General features: G+C 38.9%; 1 protein-coding gene across 2 annotated transcripts in view; it reads left to right on the top strand.

Moving 5' to 3' along the window:
* Nucleotides 1-23,610, top strand: part of LAMA1 (laminin subunit alpha 1) — a 161,869-nt gene that overhangs the window by 96,094 nt on the left and 42,165 nt on the right. For both annotated transcript variants that reach the window (XR_013995283.1, XM_081078720.1), the window contains exons 28-36: nucleotides 511-631; nucleotides 1,631-1,768; nucleotides 7,339-7,460; nucleotides 9,742-9,828; nucleotides 10,129-10,322; nucleotides 11,319-11,461; nucleotides 14,591-14,680; nucleotides 16,243-16,354; nucleotides 17,796-17,958. Coding sequence is in view for 1 of the 2 variants with exons in the window: in XM_081078720.1 (XP_080934846.1) it covers nucleotides 511-631; nucleotides 1,631-1,768; nucleotides 7,339-7,460; nucleotides 9,742-9,828; nucleotides 10,129-10,322; nucleotides 11,319-11,461; nucleotides 14,591-14,680; nucleotides 16,243-16,354; nucleotides 17,796-17,958 (1,170 nt within the window). In the remaining variant the exon portion in view is untranslated. The remainder of the gene's footprint in view (nucleotides 1-510; nucleotides 632-1,630; nucleotides 1,769-7,338; nucleotides 7,461-9,741; nucleotides 9,829-10,128; nucleotides 10,323-11,318; nucleotides 11,462-14,590; nucleotides 14,681-16,242; nucleotides 16,355-17,795; nucleotides 17,959-23,610) is intronic.

Here is a 23,610-nt window from a genome sequence, read left to right as displayed (position 1 = left end):
TATTAGTGTGAAGTATATGAAAATTGACAATGATTATCCCTCTCCCCTACTAATGTGGATATAAAATAAAAGTACATAATGGTGATATCTTAGATGAGGATAAAATGGGGGAAAAATTACATTCTGCTGTCTTTGCCTTTAAACTGCAATGCCCATTCCTTTGTAATGATGTATCCGGGAATGCTGTCACCTGCTCATTTAGTACTTAACCCATAAAGAAAGCCACTAAGTTTTGGCCAAACTGGTCCTTCAAGAGGTCTCTAAGATACTCTTTCTGTAACACTATTTTTAAGTTCTAAAATGCTAACAGAGGAACTTCACTGTGTAATGACAGTGCTAACGTGTTTTTCACATTTCCTTTATAATCTTGAATAGGAACTAATCCCAAACTGTGAGAAAAGCTCTTGTTTAATTATACGTACAAATACCATTTTGTAATATGTATGTTTCTAGAAAGTGTCTTTCTAAATATTAGTGTTTCGTCTCACATGTCTTAACATGGCTTCACAGAATCTCAAACATTTCAATGGAGGTGGGCAGGAAGGCTGAAGAGCTGCACCCAGGGAGGGAGGTGGCCTCGCTGTTAGAGAAGTGTCTCTGTCCTCCCGGAACAGCTGGACTTTCATGTCAGGTAGGGAGACTGTAATTAAAATCCATTTCCTGGTTTTGAGTTGAAATATGCTTGTTATAGCAACTCCAAGTGATTAACAGAACGTATACTTACCTATTATTTTTTCTCTTCAATTTTTTTTAATGTGGTAAAATACACATAAACATAAACTTCACTATCTTTACTATTTTTGAGTGTGCAGTTCAGTAGTGTTAAGAACCGTCACAACCAACCTCCAGAATTCTTCATTTGGCAAAACTTAAATTTTGTACTCATTAAACACTAACTCTATATCCCTCCTCCCACCAGTCCCTGGTAACCACCATTCTATTTTCTGTTTCTATGAATTTAACTACTCTATGTACCTCATGTAAGTAGAATCATATAGTATTTGTCTTTTAATGACTGGCTTATTTCACTTAGAATAATGTCTTCAGGATTCATCGAAGTTTTACCAGGTGTCAGAATGTGCTTCCTTTTTAAGGCCAAACAATATTCTATTGTATATACCCTATTTTGATTATCCATTCATCCATCAATGGACACTTGGGTTGTTTTACATTTTGGCTATTGTAAATAATGCTGCTATGAACATAGGTGTACAAATACCTCTTCAAGACCCTGCTTTTAGTTCTTTGGAGTTTATGCCCAGAAGTAGAATTGCTAGATCATATGGTAATTCTGTTTTTAATTTCAGAGGATCCGCCATACTGCTCTCCACAGTATTGCACCATTTTACATTCCCACCAGGAACGTGCAAGGGTTCCATTTTCTCCACATCCTTCCGCACACCTATTTTTCTCTGCCTTTTTTTTTTCATAGTAGCCATCCCAATGGGTGTGAGGTGATGTCTCATTATGGTTTTGAGTTGCATTTCTCTAGTGATTAGTGATGTTGAGCATCTTCTCATGGGTTTGTTGGCCATTTGTGTATCTTCTTTGGAGAATTGTCTATTCAAATCCTTTGTCCATTTTTAAATCAGGTTGTTTATTCATTTTCTTTCCTTTTGCACCCCGTCAGGAGTGTGCACCTGGTTACTACAGAGGGAAGCTTCCGGAAAGTGGTGGCAGGGGATCTCGCCCTCCGCTTGCTCCGTGTGTGCCCTGCAATTGCAACAACCACAGTGACATCTGTGACCCTGAAACAGGGACGTGTCTGGTATGCTTGTTTGTGTGGGGGCTTGCATGAAGTTTAGAATTAGAGTGGGCACTGAACGTTTACATTTCTGGTTCAAAGTCACCCTTGTTCCTTGGTTTAGAAAGAACTTAAATTTAACTAAATGCAAGGTATATATGTATTTCCTTCAGAAGTCTAGCTAAGTGGACTGACATTGTTGGTGGAAATTCTTTTATAAATTTTAATTCCTTGAATATGTTAGTGGGCATCAATTTGAGAATTAGTTAAGTGTGCCTTGTTTTTACTTGTGGTACAGTGGTGTGTAGTCAAATTAGATGAGAACTTTATGTCATACAATTTGAAGAGTCCTCTGGAAATCTTAAAATAAGTTAATGCCGATGTTGAAAGTTTATTTCTCTGTATAAAATACTGCCCTCTCCTTGCGTTTGTAAAAAAAAAATATCATGTTCTCCTCGATGTCTTAGTATGCATTTGTTTCTCGGCTGCCTCCACCTAGATCAGGGGTCCAAACTGCGGCCCACGGGCCAACTGCGGCCCATGATCCATTGTTAATTGGCCCACAGCAAATTCCAAAAATATATTTAGTTTACTTAAATAAACCAGGTGAGGCAATACGTACTTCACCTCGAGTGAGTGGCCCGGCTGTTTGTGTATTTTACCGCATATGGCCCTTGGTGAAAAACATTGAAAAAAGTTTGGACACCGCTGCCCTAGATTGATCTCAGGGACATGAGAAGAACTTTGATCACTGAAAAGGACAAAGTGACCCAGACTGAAGTCTTGTGGGCCTGAGGACAAGCTCTTGTGTCCATGATTTTGCCTAAACCCGACTGATAACAGAATAATCTGATACCATTGTCCTACTCCTGAACTCTCATTCTTTATATTGGCAACTTGTGGAAACATTGGTAACTTGTATAAATTGTGCCAAGACTAACTTACCTCAGGTAAAATATTAGGTTGGTGGAAAAGTAATTGTGTTTTTGCAATTATTTTTAACCTTTTAAACCGCAATGATTTTTGCACCAACCTAATAACTCTTTGAAGGAAAATGAATTGCCCCCCAAGAGAGACATACCTGACGCCTTAGAGGTCCGGGGTGTGGCCCAATCACAAGGAATGGGACAGAGAATTAAAATTAACTGGCCTCCACCCACACTAGGTCTGTCTTCCTCTTCTTTTATTCAGAAGCGCCTTTCATATGTGATATTCAATTTCTGCTGGGAAAACTGCTAAAGTACGGCAGTGCACAGGTGACTTTAGAAACTGAAGTACTGCATGGTTTTCCTCAATTAAGAGATATGTGCTAATTTTTGCTGACCCCATTATATATGTGGAATTAAAGAATTATTCCAGTCATCCAAGGTAAAATGGACTTAATGAAGATGCAAACAGTTATAACACTGTTAAGAAAAATTTATTCACTCTAATCAGCTCATGCTCCAGGCAAAAGTAAAGTGCTAATAGAGAAAATGAGAAAATCTCTTTTAAGGATTTAAGGAGAATTGATTTCAGGCAACTTAAATTTAAAGTGAGATGTAATTAACTGTGAAGGTTCCTTGACCAGTCGTGGGGACAAAGGTCTCATGAACAGTTAAAGAAGTTGATCAGTTCTTTCAGGCTGCCTCTTTCCTTGGTGTAGCTACTTGAACAAGATTAGGTATTCCTCGGACATTAAATTATGAGCCTGCCTTTTCTGACCCAATTCCACCAGAAGAAAGTTCTAAGATCTGCAGCTCACTAGTCTATTTGTACTCAGGAAACAGCAGAGCCTGCTTACCCCAGTCCATGAAAGATCGTGGCAGAATCTCCCCAGAATAAACAATGATGGGTGGCTTCCAGACAGTGCCCTGCCCTGGGGGTAATGGTTGGCCAGATGTGACCTAGAACCCTTAAGAGACCTCCCCCGGGCCTGTTACATTTTGCAGTAAACAATAGTGGATATACGTATTGCCAGAAGACTGGACAAAGTTTCTAAATCTAGATTGTTCTGCAGTCTCACTGTGTTGAGCAGAATACATTTTGCTTCTTGTTCTTACCCTTTTTTATAGAAGATTTGTGCTCTGTGTCCCTAGCGACTTTTCTTTTATTCATGGCTACAGTGTGTTGCTAATTACTGTAACGCAAACCCACTCTAAACAGAAAATCATGTCTGCGCTTAGAGTTCAGAATTTCAGGGTTGCAACAGACCTATTTTTGTCAGAGTTCCTTCAGATCTTAAGACTGAATACAACATGCATGCCAAGTGGTTATTTAATGTATGTTTGCACACCTCCAGCTCACTCCCACAGCAGATCAGCTCATCTTTGGGCAGCCCCAATGATTCGTGGAACAGGTGTCACAAGATTATTCACCCATTGGTGCACTTTTAATCTTTAGAGTCATTGAGACAAACCACCAGTTCAAATTTCTTCATGGAAAGTGGCAGTATTTTAACCAATAACTTGTAAAAACACTTGATAAAAGTTCTCTTTCACATATCCAAAGGTTCTGAATCTTCAGCCCTCTTGGTCAGATATCGTCAGTTTCTGTGTACCTGGTGGTTGTGTGGGATGGTTCTGAGTCCGTTCATCATTCTGAGGTGTGAATGTCAGCATCTGACTTAAAGTATCATACCCAGAGTCCAATGCCTTTACTCCAGTACTTCTAGGTACTGTGTTTCCAGGAATGCAGCCTATGGGTTTTGCCAGCCCAGTCACTGCTGCCTCTACTAAACTGACCAGACACTAAGACGCTTACATTCTTCTGACAGGTTTAGTACCTGAGTCCCTGCCTTTGAATTTGGGGCCTGACCTTTTCCTCTTCAGTCTTCACCGGTTAGATCCCTTTTGTGGTTTAGTACAACAATTCACTTCCATTTGACAAAATTTTTTAAGTACCTCCTATGTGTTTGTTTTTGTATAGCTGGAAGTCAAGATTTTTTTGGATCTGATTTTGTCATCCATCACATACTGTGCTTCCCCAAAAATAAGACCTAGCGGACCATCAGCTCTAATGCGTCTTTTGGAGCAAAAACTAATGTAAGACCCGGTCTTATATTATGTGAGATAAGACCTGGTCCTATATTATAGTAAAATAAGACCAGGTCTTATATTAATTTTTGCTCCAAAAGACGCATTAGAGCTGGTGGTCCGACTAGGTCTTATTTTCTGGGAAACACGGTAGGATGCTCGTCTCTCTTCATGTCACTGGGCCTTGGCTTTATCATAAAAATGATTGATCAAAAACGTGACCTGCAAGGAGGTGGAGAGACTGAGGACCAGAGAAACACCTTAGGAGTCCCTCTCCCCAGCTACCCCCTTTCTGGGAGATAGGACTCACCTTTTTTATAGTTGAAAAATTGATTGGTGTTCTCTGTACAGTTCCCATAGCAACCAACTCATCCCACGTGTCAGTTCACATTAACAGATTCTTATTTCCCTGCCACTTTTTGGGGCAGCTTGTCTTTGATTGTCTAGGATCTTGAAAACAAGGGAGCTCATAATCCATTGTGTGTTAGGGGGAGTTTTTATGTTGAAGTTGATGTTAGCAATCAAAAACAAAAAAAAATCTGCTACAATCCTGTCTCATCATCTAATACATATTCCTTATTAGCCTTGTGTTTTATCAAGATAACTCTTTAACGCAATTTCTTTTTAAGAGAGAGGTTGCAAGTTTTACTTCTAAAGAGATACCGGTTTTAGGGGCCAACTGAATCTTAGCAAACTCTATTTTCAGTGAAGGAGGAATACAATTTTATTTATTTATTTTTTTATTTTTATTTTAATTATTTTTCAATTACAGTTGACATTCAATATCACTTTAGTTTCAGTTGTACAGCATATTGGTTAGATGTTTATCACTTACAAAGTGATCCCCCTGGTAAGTCCACCTGGCACCATACATAGTTGTTACAATATTATTGACTATATTCTTTATGCTGTACTTTACATCCCTGTGACAATTTTGAAACTACCAATTCATACTTGTTAATCCCTTCAACTTTTTCACCCATCTCCCCCAAAACCCTTCCCATCTGGCAACCATCAGTTTGTTCTCTGTATCTATGAGTCTGTTTCTGTTTGTTTGTTCGTTTATTTTGATTTTTATGTTACATATATAAGTGAAATTGTACAGTATTTGTCTTTCTCTGCCTGAATTATTTCACTTAATATGATATCCTCTAGGCCCATCTATGTCGCATATGGTTAAGATTTCATTATTTTTTATGGCTGAGTAATATTTCACTGTATGTATGTACCACCTCTTGTTTATCCAGTCATCTATTGATGGACATTTAGGTTGCTTCCACATTGTAAATAATGCTGCAATGAACATAGGGGTGCATATACGTTTCGAATTCGTGTTTTGTATTTCTTTAGATAAATATGCAGAAGTGGAATTGCTGGGTCATAAGGTAGTTCTATTTTTTAATATTTTTGAGGAACCTCTATATGTTTTCCATAGTGACAGCACCAATTTGCAATTCCACCAACAACAGTGCACAGAGTTCCCTTTTCTCCACATCCTCTCTAACACTTGTTTGGTGATTTATTGATGATAGCCATTCTGACAGGTGTGAGGCGACATCTCATTGTGGTTTGTATTTGCATTTATCTGATGATTAGCGACATTGAGCATCTTTTCATATGTCTGTTGGCCATCTGTATGTCCTCTTTGGAGAAATGTCTATTCAGGTCCTCTGCCCATATTTTAATTAGATTGATTAATTTTTTTTGGTGTTAAGTTGTATGAATACTTTATAAATTTTGGATATTAACCCCTTATCATATATAATCATTGGCAAATACAATTTAAATGAAAAATGCTGGAATAGTTTTTAATTTAAAAAAAGTTAAAAATCATTTTTTAAACATATAAAAAGTTTTCTTTCTATAGCCTTTCATGCTGCCCAAGATAAAAGTCTGTGTCAGTTTGAGAGTTTGCTCAGTGACTTTCTGTCCCTGTCGTCAGACACAGAGTCCAGCACCCAGGGATGAGTGACAGGGCTGGGTGAATAGTAATTCAACTGACCAAAAACAGGTTTTGCATTGGCTTCAGATGTCAAGAATTCCTTCTTTTACCTGTACTTTTTCTTTAAATATTGGGCTCATAGGTCCAAATGATGACATAAAATTCAACTGGAAATGATTTGGTTATTGCAGGAATCTATTGGTGTTGCTCTAAAACCCTGCATTTTCTTCCCTCACTGTCTGTTTCCTCAATCTTCTTTCCATTCATTTCTGTTCTTTCACCTCCCCACATGTGATCATTGAACCCCAACTATGTGCAGAACTGGTGTGCTTCAAATAGCCTTTTAGGTCACTATATATTTTAGATTCACCTTTTAAGGCTCTGAAAGCTGGATGCCTTATGTGTATTGTCCCTAAGAAGAATGTATTAGTAATTTCTAGGCTCTAGTACAAATGCGTGAATGAAGGCCACAGAGCTGGCAATGTTTCTGATTTAACAAACGTAAACAAAACTGCTCTCCCTTAAGAATCAAGAAAAAATATGATATGAAACATGGTGGTGATTAACTATTATCAGATAAGGATGATTTCTAACAATTTCCCATTGTTTCCCTCTCCTTTTGAAATGTGGGACCCCAGAACTGCAGCGATAACACTGCTGGTGACCACTGTGATATGTGTGCTCCCGGGTACTATGGGAAGGTGACTGGTTCAGCCGGCGACTGCTCTCTGTGCACCTGTCCTCACAGCCACCCTGCCAGGTGAGCCTACACAGGTGTGGGACACGCCCGCACCATCGAAGCTGGGGCTGATTTCAGTTTTCAGCCTCATTTTCCAGGGTCTCTATGTGATCTGTGTTAATTAATATTCTCCTTGTGCTGAGAAAAGCTCATTTTAAGAGTGTTCAATTCTCACAAGCATTTGAAAAGAATCTTTTCAAAAGCAAAGTGTTGGTGTTGGGGTGTTAGAATGAAACTAATTACAGAAGAGACGGTCAGGTTTCTTTTTTTGAAGACGAATTTTCGCCTCCAACATATGTATCCAGAGTACCTAGAGATGAATTATTATTTGTTTTATGAATAAAGATACAAAGAATTCAACTCCTGTTTAATGTAAGGGAATGGGGTTAGAATTTATACATGACTGAAGTGTATAAATTCTACACTTCGTCTGAAGTGGGGAAATGCTACATAGTGATGAAATTGGGACCAAGTTCTACCTTGTACTCATCATGCTTGTATAGAATTATCTGAATGCAAAAAAAAGAACCAGAGTCCTCTTTGGGTTCTCTTTGGTTTAAATGAAAATTGTAATTCATCAATAGCATTTGATTATTGCTTAGAATATTTGACAAGGCATTGAACACATATAGATCAAATACCAACTTTGGTATACAAAAATGAAGCTTTCTTTTTAATATTAGTTTGAATCGTATGTCTTTTATTATTTTCAACTAAGTGATGCTTGATGGTGAGTACCAAATGAGAGGTACTTTGTAAACTTCCCTTGTAAACTATCAAGTATCCTAAAATTTATTGTTGCTATTATTATTTAATGTTTTGGATTAAATCTGTATATAAATTTTGATTTATCAATCCCATTCCTATAATCTAAGCTATAGATATACTTGCATATGTGTGTAAAGATGGATATATTTTAGCATTGTTTGTACTCATAAGAATTGGGGGGGGGGGTGGGACTGAATAACTACACATAGGGGATTATTATACACAATGTTGTACATACCTAGGGTGAAATATTGTACAAACACTGAGAAAAGAATAAGGTATATTTATTTGTACAGAATTGGGAAAATGGCCAATTAAATTGCATAATTGAATATACAATGTGATGCCATTTTGGAAAAAATTCTTCATATGTATATCCATATCCATATCCATAGCTCCATGGCTATATATGCCCAGAGAAATATTTGGAAGAATATTTCACCCTTCTACTTTGCATATTTCTGTACTGTTTGAATATTTCACTTTTTCAGTCAAAAAAGGTTTTAACCATCCTTAAAACCCTTGCTAATAAGTTAAAAGTTATACTACTAGGAAGAGACTCGGAACATCTGAAAAATCTATGTATGCTATGCGTGTGAGAGTCCCTACAAGATGTGCTTTATTTTCTACCAGTTTTGTGTTTCCACTAGTATCGGTCCCTTTAGTATTTAAGGAGAAAAAAAGTCAGAAGTGAAGTGAGGCTGATAGAGAACCCTGTAACTCATTCTGAAAACTTCTCTTACTGGTTAAAAGAACCAGACTACACCAGTGGTTTTTTTCAATAGTTTGCAGTACCCAGCTGAGCTTCTAGATGGTGCATGGTACATTAGTAATTTAAACCATGGAGTCAGAGGTTGTTGAAAACAAAGGAGTAAGCCAAAAGCTGATGGCCATTAGTGAGGGAGATCAACATCTGAGTGGATATTAAACTTTGAGCAGCTCTGTCATCTTACTTCCAATGGCCTGTCAGGTGACTCCCTACCTGTAGTTCCATTCATTTGCAAATTCCACTCCCACTCTTTGCTTTTCTTTTCCGCACCTTTTCCTGCTTGCCTTTCTTTACAGCCTATTATATTCACCACCATTTGTACAGCTATCTTCTCTCTCCTGGGTTTCACATTTTTTTGTAGTCATGTACAACTCTCTCTAACCACCTTCTCCTCTAATAAGTCAGATAATTCTTCACTTAAATCTCAGAACAAGATCTTTTCACCTGGGAACTTCCTTGTTTGGTGACTAATTAGTTGTAACCTGCAGGATAGGCCTTCTTCCCCCCAGCACTCACATAGTTGTCATTGGATGGATGTCTAATGATTGTCTTCTGGATACAATAGGGGCACACATTTGTATTGATTACGTACTTATTTTCCTTTTTTTGCCTAATAGATTTTAAGCCCTAAAAACCTCGTCTACCTGTCCAGTGCAGTCACGTAACTTTTAGAACAGTATCATGTATCCTAAGAATAATGATCAAGTACCATAAGAAAGAGTTGAAATTATTTATCTGACACTGAAAAAAATTTTCCCCCTCCAGTTTTAGTCCCACTTGTGTCTTGGAAGGTGATCATGATTTCCGCTGTGACGCCTGTGTTACGGGCTATGAAGGACGGTATTGTGACAGGTACGTCATATGGAAATGGCTGGGCACACCCACTAACGGGATTTGGGAGTCACTATCAATTTGGTTGTACGTAACTGATATTGCCAAAAAAAATCTGCTGTGTGTTAAGTAAATGCACTTTCTGTGACCATCTCATCCTCCTTTTAGGAAATGAAATGTGGAATGAGGTAAATGGGCCTGTGTTCTTTGCATTTCATTTGGTGAAATGATTACTGTCCTGGGGCCAGAGCTGGTTTATATATTAACTTATGGTGTTGATCCTGTCTCTACCTGCATACGTGCATATCTTCCTTTCTATAGGTGCTCCTTGGGCTATCATGGGAACCCCCGAATGCCAGGTGGCACTTGCCAGAGGTGTGACTGCAGCCCGCGTGGCTCTGTTCATGGTGACTGTGACCGCGGGTCTGGCCAGTGTGTCTGCAGGCCGGGGACCGCAGGGCTGCGATGCGAGGAGTGCGAACCGAGGCACATTCTGGTGGAAAGCAATTGTATTTGTGGGTATTTTCCTTCTCTAAATGTTAAATGATGGTTTTTCCTCTCATATGTTTTCCTGTGTTGGTGCCCTATGGCATCAGAGGATACAGCAAGTCCCATTTTATTTTAACTAAGTGTAGGTTGCCTTTGTATCTGCCAAGCTGAACTTTTCGTAGTGCTTTTTGAGCTGAGGCAGAAAATTCAAGGATAATAGCATTCATCGCTCTAGCACTTTAAGCAGCACAGCGATTCCAACTCCATAGTTTATCTGCATTTATATCCCTTAGGTGGAGGCAAGGGTCAGTCAGTGCAGAGAGGGAATGCCTTTGTGGGGTTGTCATTTGTGTTGCCCATATGTCATTAATGGCTTTAACTCTTGGCTGTGGTGGATTTTTCCCCAGTTCTGATTAATTTTAATAGCAAGTACATGAAGTAGTGATCTTGGGATGTGTTCTCAGTGCAGGAAGATATGGAGGAAGTAATTTCAATCAAGATCATGGCATTCAAGAGTTTTTTTGCTTTGGTTTATGTGTTTGTTATAAGCAAAAACACGCCCATTATTTTCCGAAGTCTCCTTCATTTGCACTCGGTGTGTCTGTAAACTATCTGAGGAAATGACAGACCGAGCTCTGCAAGCAAACACATTTGGAATTCGTTGCCATTAGTCCAAGTCGAAGATGAGCATTTACACTGCAAAGGTCAGAGCAGTATAAGAAAACGTGCGTCAGACCTGGAGTCCACTCTGAGATCAGCTGTGTCTTTCCGTGCGACTCCCCAGGGAAGTCAGTGGTCTGATCTGAGTCTCAGCAGCATCATCTGAGAATAGAGGCTTAGTGCTTCCTGCTTAACTTCCCATTGTACAGCTGGTGTGAGAATGAGATAAGATGTGGTTCCTGGGAGCCTTGTAGTGTGCTCTGCCTGTGTCATGATTTTATGTTTTTATTACAAAATGGCTTATGCACACCACGGGAAAATGTACAGACCGTTTTGCATTAATTTGAGCTTTTTTCTTTTAGCCTGTAATGATGAATGTGTAGGTGAGCTTCTGAATGACTTAGACAGTATCGGCAATACCATTCTTTCTGTGAACCTCACCGGCGTTATTCCCGTCCCAAGTGGAATTTTGTCACACCTGGAAAATAGAACTAAGTATCTCCAGGTAGGTACTGGGAATACGGAAATGGGTAGCAACTGTCACCAAGAGTTGAAGAGTTGGTTGGGATTGTAGGAGTCATTCTGTCTGTCCTCCCACCTCCTCTCATTCCCAGTGCTCACCACTGCCTGGTATCCAACGCCCCCTTGAATGCGACCAGGAAGCACATTACCCAATGCTAACTTATTTTACTGTGGAACAGCTCTGATTGTGCAAGAGCTGGTCATTAGATGTCTTTTTTTTTTTCTTGACATATTTTTTTTCTTTTTATTAGTTTCAGGTGCACAAGACAAGGTAATACTTAGACGTTCATCATTTATATTCCTCACACTGTGGGCCCCCCACCCCTCATCCCCCCATCCACTATCCCTCCGACATCGCACCGAGCCATCACATTATATATAAAATTATAGTTGTTATTCATTATTGTTCAGCTTCAGGTGTACAGTACATTGATCAAGCATCTACATCTTCCCTGAGGTGGTCTCACACGTGTCCATCGGATACCCTACAAAATCTTTACAACATTATTATGTTCCCCAGATTAATTTTCAAAAACCCTGTGGCCATCCTGTGGTTACCGACTGTTTTCTAATCCCCTCACCTTCCCCCTTATTCCCACCCCCCTGTCCATCTAACAACCCTCAGTTTTTCCTCTTTGTCCCCAAAACTGTTTCTGATTAGTTCATTCACTTATTCTTTTCTTTAGATTCCACATATAAGTGAGATCATATGGTACTTGTCTTTTTCTTTCTGACTTATTTCACTTAACATAATGTTCTCTAGATCCATCCACGTTGTTGCAAATGGTAAGATTTCTTTCTTCTTTATGGCTGCGTAATACTCCATTGTATAAATGTACCACAGTGTCTTAATCCAGTCATCTACCGATGGACATTTCAGTTGTTTCCATGTCTTGGCTATTGTGTATAGTGCTGCAATAAACATAGGAGTGCATACAGATTTTTGAATTGGAGTTTTGGATTTCTCTGGATAGATACCTAGGAGTGGAATTACTGGGTCATAGGGTAGTTCCATTTTCAGATTTCTGAGATACCTACATACTGTTTTCCATAATGGCTGCACCAATCTGCAATCCCACCAACAGTGCACAAGTGTTCCCTTTTCTCCACATCCGCGCCAACACTTGTTGTTTGTTGATTTATTGATGATAGCCATTCTGACTGGGGTGAGGTGGTATCTCATTGTGGTTTTTATTTGTATTTCTCTGATGGTTAGTGAGGTTGAGCATTTCTTCATATGTCTGTTTGCCCATCTGTATGTTTTTTTTAGAAAAATGTCTCCTCAAGTCCTCTGCCCATTTTTTCATTGCGTTGTTTGTTTTTTTGGAGTTGAGTGAGTTTTTTATAGATTTGTGATATTAATCCCTTATCAGATATATCATTGGCAAATATCTTTTCCCATTCAGTAGGATCCCTTTTTGTTTTATTAATGGTTTCCTTTGCTCTGAAAAAACTTTTTAGTTTGATGTAATCCCACATGTTTACTTTTTCTCTTACTTCCCTCGCGCAAGGGGATATATCAGTAAAAATCTTACTCCAGGTAATGTCTGTGAAGTTTCTGCCTATATTTTCTTCTAGATATTTTATGGTTTCAGATGTGTTTTTATAAATTCCACCCCCATGGTCCTTCTGCCTTTGGAAATAAGACAAAGTCCACTCACTCCTCTTTATGCCAAACCTTTGGATGTTTGAAAATAGCTGTCCTAATACAAATACAGGAAATAAATCTGGAGAGTATCTTCTTTAATGGTGGAATATGATCCAGATCAACTATGTTCTGTAAAGATATTATTCCTAACTGCAGGACACCAAAGTTTCTCCAACCTGGAAGATTATATATTTAGAAATCTCTGGGGCTAACTCACAGTTATATGTTTAGTCAAACAGGATCTGGGTCCAAATAAAGGGTGAGAAGTTAAGAAATTGACTTAGTAGACATCATTCATTGCTAGTATTTTTAATGCTGATTGGAAAAAAATATTCTTAATTTTGCTTAAAACTTACACATTAGAATTTGAGAGAATTGAAACACTGTGTTGTGCAGTAATAAAAAGGATAGTCATTCTTGAATGCATTTTTTAGATAAAAGCTTTTCTAAAAGACTAAACATTTCCTTAGGGGTGTACGCGTGTGTGCGCGCACACGCTGGAATTCAGCTGCTTCATCAACCCATTCTTGTCTATAGTTGTCTTTTCTCCATAGACCTAAAGAAAGGTTAGGGAACTCTAAAAGACGTTTTTATATTGTCTTTCCTCAAATGGAAAAATAGTGTTTTTGAAAGATGAGAAAAAATTCTCAAAAATAATTTCTCAAAAAAACAAGAAAGAATGAAATTTCTTTTCCACTCACTATAGACACAATCAATAAATACTATTTTCTGTCAGTTTGGGTCCAAGGGATATAACTATATTTTAAATTTATCAGCTGAGATAAATACTTGATTTAAATTTTAACTATTTTTGAATGATTCGCTCTCATTTAAACCACTTGTCAATTCCTTTAAATATTTTTTATGTTTATGTAAAGTCTGCAGGAGGTGAAGAATATAAACTCTTAATTGTTCATTGTTTTAACTATTTACCTACACAGTGACCTTGGGCAAGTCACTTAACTCCCCCACAGCCCTTCACAGGGTTGCTATAAGGTTTAAATACAATCATATAAGTAAAAAATTAGAAGAGTGTTGGCATAAATTAAGTGATTAATTGTTAGTCATTATGAAGGCAAGTTTTTACAAAACTTGATACTTTTGTATTTTAGCCTAGTAAGCTTTTTTAAGTAAGTTTTTTAAGGTGTTAGCAATTAGGGTTAAAATTTATGTGACTCTGATATTGAAATTAAGCCAGACTTCCCCAAGAATAGCAGCAGTGTCTGATTTTGCACAACAGAGTACTTTAAATTCATGTCTATATTAGAAATATAATGCAAGAGATGACAGTATAAAAACATTGCTATAATCAAAACTTAAGTAAATGTGATTTTTTTAATGCAATCTCAAGGAAAGAAGAACTTCTTTCTGTGAGCAAAATAGGTAATAACAAGTGATGCTTCTTTAAGAATCAGAAAATTGATTTTGAAGCGTTGTGACTTGTTGTCTTCATTTTTTTTTCAGGAGTCTTTATTAAAAGAAAATACTCAAAAGGAACTGGTAAAAATTCAACTTGAAGGTGTTGCAGAACAAACAAATGACCTGCAAAGGGAGGTAAAGTCTTCACAAAAAGGGCCCGCTCCCTACCGAGTGCTTGTGAGCTATTGCACGGGGGCTGGAAGGTTCTGGTTAGATCAGGGTAGCCTCTTCCTCTAAGGAGCTGTGCTCTAGATACTTTATGATCAAATTGGTCTCAATCTGGCCCATTTCTATGCTTTAGTGAGAAAAGGCTCCTGACTTAATTTTTGTTGTCACCTTTGCTGAGGGAAGAGTTGGGCAATTCTTGCCATTTGACCATCATTTTCTCCTGTGAACCAAGGGGTGGGGTGGGATTCAAACATTCCTGCGGTTTCTTCCTTGTCCTAAATTCACCACATACCTGAGCATATGGTGAGCGCGGGTGCTCAGAAGCACTCTACCAAATGCCAGGACCCCTACCTGCTGCGTCTCAGGGGACAGAGCCAGCAGAGCGCCCAGCAGCTGTATGCTGTCCGTGCTTCTGATTGCAGACTTTGAATGGCAAGTGAGCTCGTTTTAATGTCAGCAGGGAATTTTCTTATTCTGTTTATCCCATGTCAGATGAATGGATTTTAGTGATCTCCCCCAAAAGAAATCTCACCATTCACAGATGGTGAGGGAGGCCTATTGTCAAATTTATAATTTTCACTTTTGAATTTCGTGTGTGTGTGCACATATATCTGCATGTATGTACTTAGATATGTATATGATAGTACATATATACACAATGTATCTATTCTGTGTCTCTCAACATCCACATACATCCACAGTCATGCACCCTAAAAGAAAAGAAGTATTAGCTTGGCTCGTGTTCATTTAGAATTAATGATTATTTGGGAAGAGTTTGAGAGTTTAAGCATGGACTTTAAGTACCTCAGCAAGCAGACAATTGATTGGAAGTGATAAGCTGATTAAAATAAATTCTCTCTATCCATTAAAGAAGATTCTCTTTGGATTTTGACTAGAAAATACTTTTAGACCCAGTCTGAGTTACTTTACTTTCCTGGAATTTACAAACAAACTTTCTTTTACAAATTGTAACATTCCTAATGAAAGCAAGAGCTGAGGGCTGCCAAGTCTCAGTCCCTGGGCTGCCAGCTTTACAGACATCTTCAGATTTTATCTTCATAGTTCCTGGGTAAGTGTTACTATTGCCCCATGCTATCCACGAGGCTAGAAGATTATGTACAGGTCTCCAGCTTGGGAAATTGGACCTAAAATCCAGTTTGTCTGACTCCTCCACTAAGTTCTCATGGTTGAGACAAAGTAGTAAGATTTTCCTGTCTACATTCTGTACACGTGGGTCCTAAAGTGAACATAGGGTCTTCACCCTAGAGACACTGGGAAAGTCTGTGGCTTAATAGCCAATTAGGCTGCTTTCAAAAAATATGCCATCTTTTTTCACACACAGTGAGCAGTAAGTTATTTCATTAACCATTTCGATTTCCAATCCTGAACTATTAACCTTGACTTACATGATACTGTACATCTTTATTTTGTATTCTAGAATATATTTTGTTATTTAAAAGAGACAACTGGAACCAAAGCTCGCATATTATTCAAAGTCGAACTAACCTGAGATCTTTATTTTCTATCAGCTCAACAGAGTGTTAACAAGTAGCCAACACGTGACCAGGGCGACTGAACGAATCCTCACCAAGAGTCAAGACCTCATAACATTTACTGAGAAGCTGAAGATAAGCATTCAAGGTAGTGTGGTCAGTGTCTAGTCTGGGCGTCTGTGCTTATTTGGAAGGAAAAGTCCCATTCACTCTTGAATTTTTGAATAAATGTGCGTGACTCACACTGGACTGCTAGAGCCAAAGGGCTGGAATATTCCATAGATTGGGGATCCTGATGTGTCCAGTCTTTCACTGAGAGTTTTATTCTTTTAAAAACACGTTTCCTTTTTTTATTTTCTGTATTATGCCTTATACTCAGGTCCTAAGTATCAAGTAGATATGGTGCGTCCCCATCTGTTGTGAATTTGTCAAATTAACACTTATTAAGTGGAGCACAAGGTGCCAGATGATGAGTCAAGGTCCAATGGCAGACCAGAAGAGAAAATGAAATAGAGAAGTTTATTACTCACAGGAAGTAACCGACAGACCTTAAGGGGCCACACTGAGGAGTCGAGGCAGGGTTCCGGCTCAGAGAGACAGTAGCTGGGGCACCTGCCTTTGGTAATGTCTGTGGGTGGAGTGCTGTGGGGTTCCTGGGCTAAGGCCAGGTTGGTCAGTCCAAACCAAAAGTACAAGGTTTTGTTAAGCTCCATGGGGGCCTTATCCAAGGGGTAGACAAGGGGAAGGCAGAGAGACTGTTGATCACAAGGGCTGTCATAACAGGAACTTACACTTGCTTCTGACCCTGCTGGCTGCTATGGAGGGCATGTGCTTCTAGGAGGGGTGAGTGTCAGTGTAAGGTCACTGCAGGCGTCTGTCTTGGCCAAACAGATGGATGCAAAGGCAGCAATACCGTAGCGTTGCTGAACTGAACTCTTGACACCATCCCTTTGCCCACAGTGGGAGTGGACGGGATTTGGAGCTTTGATGTGGTTCCAAAGTGTATCCTAAAATATTAGAGTAATTCAATCACTAGTTAGTTGGGGTGTTCCATCTGATCTGGCTATTTTCAGTTTTCTGGCTGTCAGAAACATATTCTTGTGTTTCTTTTTGTATTACAGTGTAAGGGCACAATCTAATATAAATCCAATAGAAATCTCACTTATAGGGCAAAAGATAAGGAAATTATTAGAACAAATAATGTGTTTAATAAAAATAGTAGTATCAAATGTTGTTGGTTCACTCATGCAATAAATACTTATTGAGCAGCTTCTGTGTGCAAATGTCTGTGCCATATGCAGGAAGTGCTGAAGTAAATGTAACAACCACGGCGCCTGCCTTACAGAGTATAGGGGTTCTGGGGTAGACACACGTTAAATAGACTAGTAATCCCAAGTCTGTGAGTGTTTTGATCGGGGATATACAAAATGCATTGGGATATATAGCCTGGCCTGGCCTGGGCTGGCCTGGAGGTTCAGCTAGTTTAGGTGAATGGAGCAGGCTTCATTGAAGAAGATTCTAAACTTTTCCAGTTTAGGACTGTCCACTTGTGAGACACTTATTAAATGACTGATGGATTTTCTCCATAGAAATTATTGAAAAGGCAACGACTCTGAATCGGACCTTGGATGAAGATGTCCAGATACCCAGTTCTACTCTTCAGATATTGCAGAAGAACATTACATCTTTGCTGGAAACTGTACAGAAAAGGCATTTCATACAGTTGCACCAAAATACCACACTTGAGCTCAAGTAAGTTCCTAAATATCTCATGACACAACCAATTAGAAGTAAGAATTGCAGTGCTGAACGTGAAGGAAGTATGTGGGAGGAGGGGGGGAGAAAGAAAGCTCTCACTGGGGGCATAATGTCATAAGAAAAGAGAGGGGCGATAGAAATGGCAGCGTGGGGTGAGCCTCTTGAAATCTCCCCTGGAATTTACAACAAATTGAACAACCATAATTCCACAAAGGACTCCCTGCGCAGCAGACAGGTAAGACAAAGAGATGCGCAACTGAAATCATCTAAAGGTGGGCAAATTGGGCGAATGGGGTGGGTGAGGGAAGCAGGAAGTGCGGAGACGAGGACTGGGTGGAAGCAGGACACAGACCTACCATGTTTCCCCGAAAATAAGACCTAGCCAGACCATTAGCTCTAATGCGTCTTTTGGAGCAAAAATTAAAATAAGACCCTGGTCTTATTTATAGCACCAGGTCTTATATTACAATAAAATAAGACTGGATCTTATAATAAAATAAGACTGGGTATTATATTAATTTTTGCTCCAAAAGACACATTAGAGCTGATGGTCCAACTAGGTCTTATTTTCAGGGAAACCGGGTAGCTCAGAGCTCAGAGCTCCCTGCATTTCAGAGCTTCTGCAGCTACGGGAGAGGGAAGAATTTGGAGTGTTACTGCTCCCCTTATGGCCCATAGTCCCACATGAGGGATCAGCATACAACACGGCTGTAATCAATGCTCATGGCAGAGACATCGGAGCAAATACTGAGGGAAGAAGGATGAAAATGGTGGTTTAAGCCCTCACTGCCAAACAGAGGATGGAAGGCGTAGGCACTCAGCCTAGCTGCTACCTCCCCACCCTCCCAGTGTTAGAAGTAGAATAGTAGCAGTGTCAGATCAAAAGAACAGAATATTTGTGAGAACTGCAGCCGCAGCCACAGACTTGCAGCCCAACTAGTTCCAGCAAAGGGGAGGGAGCTCTGGCTGTGCAGGTGGTCACTGTGATTGCTCACATCCACCTTTCACAACCCACCCCACTCCCACCCCCACTTATCTGGGCAGATCCCTGCAGGGGCAAACAGCTGCTGAAACACACAGACCCTGTTTTGGGGCAGGAAGAGGTTCAGAATTCAGAACCTCTCCACATCTCTTATGGAGGCAGTGCCCTGAGACCCAGGTGACCTGCTCACAGAGGAGAAGCCCACCTTCCAGGGAATCCCCCCTTCTATGAGAAGCGAGAACAGTGCAGAGAAAATATAACACTACAGCGTGAGGGAGAACAAAAGGCTGCAGTTGGAGAAAAAATAAAACATTCTACAAAAACCTAATGGAAAGCAAAAGAAAGATCTCTTCCTATCAACCTATTGCAGAAACCACTCCTGTAGATGTCTAGGAAGAAAAATAATTCATTAATTGCCATGAACAACCAAGGTAACAAGGCAGCTCAGAAAGAAAATGAAAAGCCTCCAGAAAATGAATTCAAAGACATGGAAATATGTGACTTAAATGACAGCGAATTCAAGATTGCAGTTCTGAAAAAACTCAACAAGATGCAAGAAAACACAGACAGGTAGTTGAATGAACTCAGAAACACAATCAAAGAACAAAATAAACATTTTACCAAAGATATTGAAATTTAGAAAAAGAACCAAATAGAATTTCTGGAGATTAAGAACTCAATAAAAGAAATGAATAATGATATAGCCAGCTTAGATAATAGAGCTGACTAGGTGGAGGAAAGAATCAGTGACATAGAAGATAGAAATCTGTAAATGACACAGATAAAGAAGAGAGAGACTTGAGAGTTAAAAGGAATAAAAGAACTCTACAAGAACTTTCTGACTCCATCAGAAATGGCAATATAAGAATAATGAGCATACCAGAAGGAGAAGAAAGGGAGAAGGGAACAGAGAGTATATTCAAATAAATAGTCAATGAGAACTTCCCAAACTTGTGGAAACAACTGGATCCTCGAATCCCAGAAGCAAATAGAACACCTAATTACCTCAATCCCAAAAGGCCCTCTCCAAGACACATTGTATTGAAGCTGTCAAAAATTAACTACAAAGAAAGAACCTTCAAGGCAACCAGGGAAAATAAGATGGTACCCTACAAAGAAAAGTTCATTAGATTATCATCAGATTTTTTTAGCAGAAACTCTACAAGCCAGGAGGGAGTAGAATCATATATTGAAAGAGAGAAATGAGCCAAGAATAATATATCCAGCAAAGATATCCTTTAGATATGAAGGAAGAAAAAAGACATTTCCAGACATACAGAAACTGAGGGGATTTTCTAACACACGACCTACACTACAAGAAATACTGTAGGAGGCTATTTGACCTGAAACAAAGAAGCAGAAGTATACAAAACAGTGAATAGTATTATGAACAGACAGACAGAAACAGAAAATGGCAACCCCTATACCAAATAATGCACTATACACTTAAACATAATATACAAGTAAAGAAGAAAAAAAAAACACTAAAGAAAGGGAGGAAAAAGACATCTTGTTACTGCAGCACAGGAACCAACTCACAGCATAAATAGGGATAATTTGTGACGACAAAAACATAAAAAGGGAGAGAGTAAAGGTCTCAACCTGCACAAGGGAATGGAGAAAGTAAGCATGCTGAAAAAAATGGAATACTCTAAATATCAAATTTTCTTTTCCATAAACTTAATGGTAACCACTCAAATAAAATCCAGAACTGAAATATATAACATAAAAAAAGAAGAAATAGAGGGAAAAATCATAGAATATCACCACACTGAAATAATAGACAGCAACAAGAAAGCAAAGAAGCAATGGAGACACGGTCCTGCCAGAAAACCAAAGATAGAATGATAGAAAATCCTCATACACCAACAATGACCCTAAATGTAAATGGACTAAACTCACCAACAAAAAGGCAGAGTATCAGATTGGATCAAAAAACCAAATCCAACTCTATGCTGCCTCCAAGAGACACATCTCAGCTACAAGGACAAATATAGACTCAAAGTGAAAGGGTAGAAATTGACACTCCAAGCAAATAGCCTTAGAGAAAAGCAGGTGTAGCTATACTGATGTCAGCGAAACAGACTTCAGGATAAAGAAAGTTAACGAGACAAGGATGAACATTTCATGGTGATAAAGAGGACTATACAATAAGAAAACATAACAGTCATCAATATTTATACCCCCAATCAGGGAGCACTGAAATATACCAAGCCATTACTAACAGAACTAAAGGGAGAAATTGACCAAAACACAATTACAGTAGGTGATCTAAATACATCATTGACAGCTATGGATAAATCATCCCAACTGAAAATAACTAAATAAATATCAGCCCTAAATAACCCATTAGATGAAATGGACATATTGACATTTATAGAGCACTTCATCCTAGAACATCAGACTATACATTCTTTTTCTAGTGTACATGGAACATTCTCAAGGATAGACCATATATTGGGACATACACTAGCCTCAGCAAATTTAAGAAGACTGAAATCATACCAAGTATATTCTCTGATCACAAGGCTTTGAAATTGGATATCAACTGCAAAAACAAAGTAGGAAAAACCACAAATATGTGGAGATTAAATATCATACTTTTAAAGAACGAATGGATCAAAGAAGAAATTAGAGGAGAGATCAAAAGCCAGCCCAGTGGCTCAGGCGGTTAGAGCTCCATGCTCCTAACTCTGAGGGCTGCCGGTTCGATTCCCACATAGGCCAGTGGGCTCTTAACCACAAGGTTGCCAGTTCAATTCCTTGAGTCCCCCAAAGGATGATGGGCAGCGCCCCCTGCAACTAAGATTGAACAGGGTACCTTGCCGAGCTGCCGCTGAGCTCCCGGATGGCTCAGTTGGTTGGAGCGCATCCTCTCAACCACAAGGTTGCCGGTTCGACTCCCGCAAGGGATGGTGGTCTGCGTCCCCTGCAACTAGCAACGCAACTGGACCTGGAGCTGAGCTGCACCCTCCACGACTAAGACTGAAAGGACAGCAACTTGAAGCTGAACAGCACCCTCCACAACTAAGATTGAAAGGACAACAAATTGACTTGAAAAAAGTCCTGGAAGTACACACTGTTCCCAAAAAGTCCTGTTCCCCTTCCCCAATAAAATCTTTAAAAAAAAAAATTTACGAATAGAGTTATCATATGACCCAGCAAACCCTCTCTTGGGTATCTACCCAAAAAATCTGAAAACACTTATCCGTAAAGATATATGTGCTCTGATGTTCGTTGTAGCTTTATTTACAGTGGCCAAGACATGGAAACAACCAAAGTATCCTTCGATAGATGGATAGATAAAGAAGTTGTGGTATATATACACAATGGAATACTATTTTGCCATAAGAAAAGATGATACAAGACCATTTGTGACAACATGGATGGATCTTGAGAATATAATGCTAAGCGAAATAAGTCAGACAGAAAAAGTAGAGAATCATATGATTTCACTGATATGTGGTATATAAAACTGAAAACAACAGCGGAACAAAACAAACAAATGAAGAAACAAAAACTCGTAGACACAGACAATAGTTTAGTGGTTACCAGAGAGTGGGGGGGAGGGGTGTGGGAGATGAGGGTAAAGGGATCAAATATGTGGTGATGGAAGGAGAACTGACTGGGTAGTGAATACACAATGTGATGTATAGATGGTGTATTACAGAATAGTATTCCTGAAACCAATGTAACTTTACTAACAATTGTCACCCCAATAAACTGTAATTAAAAAACAAAAAGAAAAGAGAGGGGCCCTATTATCAAGCGAATGAAGAAATGGGTGCCAGCCCCTCCAAATAGAGAAAAGTATAATAAATGCCAGTATCTCTTTGTGATATTATGCCATAGGTTTTGTTTTTCTGGTGTCCCTCGAACAACATTTCCTCCTAGCACAAACAAAAGAACCTCATGATACTGTATTTATTGAAGACTGAATAGAATGCAATAAATGCTTATGGAAGAAAATAGAGTCAGTGTCTACTAGATGTGCTGTAAAACTTAAGACAGTTTGACATTATGCCAGAATAATTTAGCATAGTTATGCAAACCCTCAGTAACAAGCACAATGTGAAGTGACAGATCACAAAGAATTGTTAGGCCTGGTCACTAGGAACTTGTAATTTACTTTCAGGCTGTTTTCTTAGGATTTTCACGAAATAATTACTTGAAGTAGTATAGCACAGTCCGTCTTTCTTACAGGTTGTGATAAATATCTTAAGTACTGGTGTAAATAGTTACCCAATACTCCATCAAAACTCCATTCTCTATAATGTGATATTTAACTATTTTAGTGTAGTTTGCCATTTTAAATAATGTAATGGACAGCTGAAACAAAATATTTTTCTATATTTCACATTATTATCTTATGGTAGATATTAAGAAGTGAAATCATTTAGCCAAAGAATTTGCGTTTTGAGTATTCCTAACTTGCATTTCTGAATTATTTTCTAAAGACTTTTTTTTAAAACAAAGTACACTTCCACTGGCAACACATTGTAAAGTTAGGCTTACATCTTTTCTCATCACTGAATAGGATTTTTGACATTGTTGATTTGTTAGGTGATAAACAAAAGGAGGAACTTATTGTCAGGTAATAGTTGGAGGACAATGAGTAATCTAATTATTAGAATATTAGTTACAGCCAAGAAAGGGTCCTGACA

Source organism: Rhinolophus hipposideros (genome assembly GCF_964194185.1).
Source record: "Rhinolophus hipposideros genome assembly, chromosome: 17".
In the NCBI taxonomy this organism is placed as follows: Eukaryota; Metazoa; Chordata; class Mammalia; order Chiroptera; family Rhinolophidae; genus Rhinolophus; species Rhinolophus hipposideros.
This window is presented reverse-complemented; position numbering and strand designations above follow the sequence as displayed.